An 8,037-nucleotide genomic window follows, 5' to 3' on the forward strand; every position below is an offset into this window, starting at 1 on the left:
TTAATGTGTGAACGCTGACGCCTCTGGAGACAATATGATGAGAATCACATTGATAATAAACTTAAAACTCTTGATCGTGAGGACGAGGGAGGCCAGCTATTGTTGCCTCAAGATAAGACCCAAGTGAAGACTACTTCAAGGAGACGCCAAATATATCATATCTCATAAGACTAGACAAAAAAACGCTAAATATGCAACCCGCCAATGGTAATTGTGGTAATTGACAAACATGTTGCCTCCAAATGCACTAGGAAACTCTGGCTTGTCTAAGGAGAGTAGCGCATCACCTCAATGTATAATACTCTGCAACAAACCAATTTTTTAATACAACACCACAACCACTAGTTTCGAAATCCTGCCTCAGTGTTATTGAAAGTTGGTTGTTCATAGTTCATGATAGAGTTGTTCATCTGGTTAGAGGCATCGTTAATGTGTTTGACCCCATAACATATACTTTCAGAGTCTCTTCTCACCATTCCTTTCCCCCGTCCCATCCTAAATCCTTCTCCTGACCCCTTCCCAGTGCTGTATAGTCGTAATGGCTTGGCGCTTTCTCTTGATTGTTCCCTTCCCTTCCTCACACAGGAGAGATGTGACTGGTATGTGTGTGTGTGTGTGTGTGTGTGTGTGTGTGTGTGTGTGTGTGTGTGTGTGTGTGTGTGTGTGTGTATGTGTGTGTGTGTGTGTGTGTGTGTATGTGTGTGTGTGTACTCATCGAGCTGTACTCACCTAGTTGTACTTGCGGGGGTTGAGTTCTGGCTCTTTGGTCCCGCCTCTCAACCGTCAATCAACAGGTGTACAGGTTCCTGAGCCTATTGGGCTCTATCATATCCACACTTGAAACTGTGTATGGAGTCAGCCTCCACCACATTACTTCCTAATGCATTCCATTTGTCAACCACTCTGACACTAAAAAAGTTCTTTCTAATATCTCTGTGGCTCATTTGGGCACTCAGTTTCCACCTGTGTCCCCTTGTGCGTGTGTCCCTTGTGTTAAATAGTTTGTCTTTATCAACCCTGTCGATTCCCTTGAGAATCTTGAATGTGGTGATCATGTCCCCCCTAACTCTTCTGTCTTCCAACGAAGTGAGGTTTAATTCCCGTAGTCTCTCCTTGTAGCTCATACCTCTCAGCTCGGGTACTAGTCTGGTGGCAAACCTTTGAACCTTTTCCAGTTTAGTCTTATGCTTGACTACCTTGGTTACCTTGAGGTTACCTTGAGGTGCTTCCGGGGCTCAGTGTCCCCGCGGCCCGGTTGTCGACCAGGCCTCCTGGTTGCTGGACTGATCAACCAGGCTGTTAGACGCGGCTGCTCACAGCCTGACGTATGAGTCACAGCCTGGTTGATCAGGTATCCTTTTTAGGTGCTTATCCAGTTCTCTGTTGAACACTGAGGGGTCGGCCAGTTATGCCCCTTATGTGTAGTGGAAGCGTGTTGAACAGTCTCGGGCCTCTGATGTTGATAGAGTTCTCTCTCAGAGTACCAGTTGCACCTCTGCTTTTCAACGGGGGTATTCTGCACATCCTACCATGTCTTCTGGTCTCATGTGATGTTATTTCTGTGTGCAGGTTTGGGACCAGCCCCTCAATTATTTTCCACGTGTAAATTATTATGTATCTCTCCCGCCTGCGCTCAAGGGAGTACAGATTTAGGCTCTTTAGTCGGTCCCAATAATTTAGATGTTTTACTGAGTGGATTCTAGCAGTAGATATGGACTAGACTAGATATGGACTCCATGCTGGAGCCGCATACTCCAGGATTTTTCTGACATATGTGGTATATAATGTTCTGAAAGATTCTGTACACAAGTTTCTAATGGCCGTTCTTATGTTAGCCAACCTGGCATATGCTGCTGATGTTATCCTCTTGATATGAGCTTCAGGGGACAGGTCTGGCGTGATATTAACCCCCAGGTCTTTCTCTCTCTCTGACTCTTTAAGTATCTCATCTCCCAAATGATACCTTGTATCTGGTCTCCTGCTTCCTACCCTATCTTTATTACATTACATTTGCTTGGGTTAAACTCTAACAGCCATCTGTTCGACCATTCCTGCAGCTTGTCCAGGTCTTCTTGAAGCCTCAAGCTGTCCTCCTCTGTCTTAATCCTTCTCATAATTTTGGCGTCGTCAGCAAACATTGAGAGGAATGAGTCTATACCCTCTGGGAGATCATTTACGTATATCAGAAACAGGATAGGTCCGAGTACAGAGCCCTGTGGGACTCCACTGGTGACTTCACGCCAATCTGAGGTCTCACCCCTCACTGTAACTCTCTGCTTCCTATTGCTTAGGTACTCTCTTATCCACTGGAGCGCCCTACCAGTTACTCCTGCCTGTTTCTCCAGCTTATGCATCAACCTTTTATGGGATACTGTGTCAAAGGCTTTCCGACAGTCCAAAAAAATGCAGTCCGCCCATCCTTCTCTTTCTTGCTTAATCTTTGTCACCTGATCGTAGAATTCTATCAAGCCTGTAAGGCAAGATTTACTCTCCCTGAACCCATGTTGATGGGTTCAGGGAGCAACACAACCAACACACAAATGTGACAGCCGGATACATGCACCGCTACACCAACACACACAAATGTGACAGCCGGATACATGTACCGCTGCACCAACACACACAAATGTGACAGCCGGATACATGCACCGCTGCTCCAACACACACAAATGTGACAGCCGGATACATGCACCGCTACACCAACACACACAAATGTGACAGCCGGATACATGCACCGCTGCACCAACACACACAAATGTGACAGCCGGATACATGTACCGCTGCACCAACACACACAAATGTGACAGCCGGATACATGCACCGCTGCTCCAACACACACAAATGTGACAGCCGGATACATGCACCGCTGCACCAACACACACAAATGTGACAGCCGGATACATGCACCGCCGCTCCAACACACACAAATGTGACAGCCGGATACATGCACCGCTACACCAACACACACAAATGTGACAGCCGGATACATGCACCGCTGCTCCAACACACACAAATGTGACAGCCGGATACATGCACCGCTGCACCAACACACACTAATGTGACAGCCGGATACATGCACCGCTGCACCAACACACACAAATGTGACAGCCGGATACATGCGCTGCACCAACACACACTAATGTGACAGCCGGATACATGCACCGCTGCACCAACACACACTAATGTGACAGCCGGATACATGCACCGCTGCACCAACACACACTAATGTGACAGCCGGATACATGCACCGCTGCACCAACACACACAAATGTGACAGCCGGATACATGCGCTGCACCAACACACACTAATGTGACAGCCGGATACATGCACCGCCGCTCCAACACACTAATGTGACAGCCGGATACATGCACCGCCGCTCCAACACAAATCAATGATCTTATCACACGAAAACACAAGATTATGGGACGCAATTCGGCAATATTCTGACGACTGAAATATGCTGCCACTTGAAAACTCTGGTAAAGACATAGCTAACATAACATAGTGATATCCAATATAACATCCTCGTATTACTACAGATAACTGCACAGATAAAAACAAAAATGCCATTCTAGTTTGCAAAGTTCAAAGTAAACTTTAGGAAATAATGTGTAAACTCAAAAAACGCAGTTTACTCGACATGATCCCCACACACACTCCAGCACACAGGTGGTGTGGTTGGCCGCGTCAATCACCTTCATAGTCTATAATTATTGAATATAAATCATACTTCATTACAAACATTCCCGCGCGCCTTAACATATACATATATACTCACTCTTTCCCTAACCTATATTTTTTTACAGATATCATAAATTTAACCAATAATTTCACAGGTAAACAAATATATAGATATATATATTATGGGAGTTGGTAGAGTGATGGGTGTGTTGTGTGAAGATAATAATAAGGTGTGTGTCCACTCCCCAGACAGAGAAGGCGCCGAGCAGAACGGTGAGCAGGTTGATGTTGTCAGCGGTCACCCCCAACGACTCTGGCAGATACACCTGTCGACCAGATACTGGCGGAGTCTCGTCCGTCTCTGTGCACGTCCAGTCTGGTAGGTGACTGTGTGTGTGTGTGTGTGTGTGTGTGTGTGTGTGTGTGTGTGTGTGTGTGTGTGTGTGTGTGTGTGTGTGTGTGTGTGTGTGTCTGTACTCACCTAATTGTACTCACCTAATTGTGCTTGCGGGGGTTGAGCTCTGGCTCTTTGGTCCCGCCTCTCAACCGTCAATCAACTGGTGTACAGATTCCTGAGCCTATTGGGTTCTATCATATCTACATTTGAAACTGTGTATGGAGTCAGCCTCCACCACATCACTTCCTAATGCATTCCATTTACTAACTACTCTGACACTGAAAAAGTTCTTTCTAACGTCTCTGTGGCTCATTTGGGTACTCAGCTTCCACCTGTGTCCCCTTGTTCGCGTCCCACCAGTGTTGAATAGTTCATCCTTGTTTACCCGGTCGATTCCCCTGAGGATTTTGTAGGTTGTGATCATGTCCCCCCTTACTCTTCTGTCTTCCAGTGTCGTAAGGTGCATTTCCCGCAGCCTTTCCTCATAACTCATGCCTCTTAGTTCTGGGACTAGTCTAGTAGCATACCTTTGGACTTTTTCCAGCTTCGTCTTGTGCTTGACAAGGTACGGGCTCCATGCTGGGGCCGCATACTCCAGGATTGGTCTTACATATGTGGTGTACAAGATTCTGAATGATTCCTTACACAGGTTCCTGAACGCCGTTCTGATGTTAGCCAGCCTCGCATATGCCGCAGACGTTATTCTCTTTATGTGGGCTTCAGGAGACAGGTTTGGTGTGATATCAACTCCTAGATCTTTCTCTCTGTCTGTTTCATTAAGTACTTCATCTCCTATTCTGTATCCTGTGTCTGGCCTCCTGTTTCCACTGCCTAGTTTCATTACTTTGCATTTACTCGGGTTGAACTTCAACAGCCATTTGTTGGACCATTCACTCAGTCTATCCAGGTCATCTTGTAGCCTCCTACTATCATCCTCTGTTTCAATCCTCCTCATAATTTTTGCATCGTCGGCAAACATTGAGAGGAACGAATCTATACCCTCTGGGAGATCATTTACATATACCAGAAACAGTATAGGTCCAAGGACTTACCCCTGCGGGACTCCACTTGTGACGTCTCGCCAATCTGAGACCTCACCCCTCACACAGACTCGTTGTCTCCTGTTGCTTAGGTACTCCTCTATCCACCGGAGTACCTTCCCTCTCACTCCAGCCTGCATCTCCAACTTTCGCACTAGCCTCTTGTATGGCACTGTATCAAAGGCTTTCTGACAATCCAAAAATATGCAGTCTGCCCACCCTTCTCTTTCTTGCCTTATTTTTGTTGCCTGGTCGTAGAATTCAAGTAACCCTGTGAGGCAGGACCTGCCATCCCTGAACCCATGTTGATGCTGTGTTACAAAGTTCCTTCGCTCCAGATGCTCCACTAGTTTCTTTCGCACAATCTTCTCCATCAGCTTGCATGGTATGCAGGTTAGGGACACTGGCCTGTAGTTCAGTGCCTCCTGTCTATCCCCTTTCTTGTACATCGGGACTACGTTAGCTGCTTTCCAAATATCTGGCAGTTCCCCTGTTGCCAGTGATTTGTTATACACTATGGAGAGTGGTAGGCACAGTTCTTCTGCTCCTTCCTTTAGAACCCAAGGGGAGATTCCATCTGGGCCTATAGCCTTCGTCACGTCCAACTCTAGTAAACACTTCCTTACTTCCCCACTGGTAATCTCAAACTCTTCCAGTGGTTCCTGGTTAGCTATTCCCTCACTTACCTCTGGAATTTCTCCTTGCTCTAAGGTGAAGACCTCCTGGAATTTCTTATTCAATTCCTCACACACTTCCTTGTCATTTGTAGTGAATCCTTCCGCCCCTATCCTTAATCTCATAACCTGTTCCTTTACTGTTGTTTTTCTCCTAATGTGGCTATGCAACAATTTAGGCTGAGTCTTTGCCTTGCTTGCGATGTCATTTTCGTATTGTCTTTCTGCCTCTCTTCTCATCATGACATATTCATTCCTGGCATTCTGGTATCTTTCTCTGCTCTCCAGTGTCCTGTTATTCCTATAGTTTCTCCATGCCCTTTTACTTTGCTGCTTAGCTAGCCTACATCTTTGATTAAACCATGGGTTTCTCATCTTCATTTCTCTGTTTTCCTTTTGGACTGGGACAAACTTGTTTGCTGCGTCCTTGCACTTCTGCGTGATGTAATCCATCATATCTTGGGCCGTCTTTCCCCTGAGCTCTGTTTCCCATGCTATATCTGTTAGGAATCTTCTTATCCCCTCATAGTTTCCCTTTCGGTATGCTAACCTTTTGGTTTCGGTATCCCTCCTCGAGTTCAATAACCCTTCTTCAATCAAGTACTCAAACACCAGTACACTGTGGTCGCTCATTCCTACTGGGTCCTCAAAACCGATTTCTCTTATGTCGGAGTCGTTCAGAGTGAAGACTAGGTCGAGTCTCGCTGGTTCGTCATTGCCTCTCATCCTTGTGGGTTCTCCGACATGCTGGGTTAAAACGTTGCTTGTCACCACCTCCAATAGTTTGGCTCTCCACGTATCCTCGCCTCCATGCGGTTCCTTGTTCTCCCAGTCAATCTTTCTGTGATTGAAGTCGCCCATGATGAGCAGGTGGGATCTATTTCTACAGGCAGCAGAGGCTGCCCTCTCAATTATAGTGTTAACTGCCTTGTTGTTGTTTTCATACTCTTGACTGGGTCTCCTGCCATTTGGTGGAGGGTTGTTTATTACTGCTACTACTATTCTTGGTCCTCCCATTGTTATGGTGCCTGCTATGTAGTCTCTGAACTCCTCACAGCCCGGGATGGCCATCTCCTTAAAACTCCATTCCCTTCTCATGAGTAGGGCCACTCCGCCTCCTCCCCTACCTTCCCTCTCTTTCCTTATTACTGTATACTCCTGGGGAAACACGGCATTCATTATGATTCCAGAGAGTTTTGTTTCAGTGAGTCCGATTACATCTGGGTTAACTTCTTGTGCTCTTTCCCTTAGTTCACTTGTCTTGCTTGTGATCCCATCTATGTTCGAGTACATCACCCTGAAACTGACTCTCTTCTGCTTCTTTTCTGGGGGGGACCTTTGGGATCTGGGGTGAGTGGGAGCTGGGGGGACCTGGCACGGGGAGATTGGTGGAGGAGGGAGGGCTTGGGGTGGTGGGGGAGAGGGGGAGGGTACAGGGGGTGGATAAGAGGGGGAGGGTACAGGGGGTGGATAAGAGGGGGAGGGTACAGGGGGTGGATAAGAGGGGGAGGGTACAGGGGGTGGATAAGAGGGGGAGGGTACAGGGGGTGGGTAAGAGAGGGAGGGTTGGGGAAGCATGGGGGGAGGAGAGGCTGTGGGAGATAGGGGAGATGGGGGGGGGCTTGGGGGGAGAGAAAAGGGTGGAGGGCTTGGGGGGCGTGGGGTAAAAGGGAGGGCTGAGGTGGGTGAGGAAGAGGGGAGGGTTTAGGGGAGTGGGGGAGAGGGGAAGACTTAGGTGGGGTGGGGGAGAGTGGGGGGCTTAGGGGGGAGGTGGGAAGGGAGGGCATGGGGGTGGGAGAGACGGGAAAGCATGTGGGAGAAGGGAGGGCATGGGGGATGGGGGAGAAGGGAGGTCCTGGGGAGAGGGGTGAGGGGGAGAAGGGGGGTGAGTGGGGGGAGGGGGGTGGGTGGGGGGAGGGTGCCCTAGGTGGGTACTTAGTGGGGGGCTGACAGGGGATGGGGCAGGTTGGGTGTCTGTTGGGTAGAATGTGGGGGTGGTGCCCTGTGGCTGTTGCACTGTTTGAAGAGGGTTCTCCACTTCCCTCTGGGATTGTAGGGTTCTGGGTTGTGGTACTCTGATTTCCTTCTCTCTCCCTGCGCTCCTTCCTCGCGTCTGCTGTCCGTATTCTCTCTTCCCTTGTCATATCCCTCTGCAGGAATATTTTCTTGAACTTCTCTACACCTTTTAGACAACACTTCCTTGCTAGCAGTTCCTCTTTCGCGATTTCGCTCATGAAAACCACC

The 8,037-nt window shown here is 48.1% G+C and overlaps 1 protein-coding gene across 1 annotated transcript in view; it reads left to right on the top strand.

Annotated features, from left to right (window-relative positions):
* LOC138368216 (zwei Ig domain protein zig-8-like) overlaps positions 1-8,037 on the top strand; it is a 95,102-nt gene that overhangs the window by 84,537 nt on the left and 2,528 nt on the right. Inside the window, exon 6 of the mRNA XM_069330743.1 lies at positions 3,932-4,061. Within this exon, the coding sequence (XP_069186844.1) occupies positions 3,932-4,061 (130 nt within the window). The remainder of the gene's footprint in view (positions 1-3,931; positions 4,062-8,037) is intronic.

This window comes from Procambarus clarkii, chromosome 3 (genome assembly GCF_040958095.1).
Source record: "Procambarus clarkii isolate CNS0578487 chromosome 3, FALCON_Pclarkii_2.0, whole genome shotgun sequence".
Lineage (NCBI taxonomy): Eukaryota > Metazoa > Arthropoda > Malacostraca > Decapoda > Cambaridae > Procambarus > Procambarus clarkii.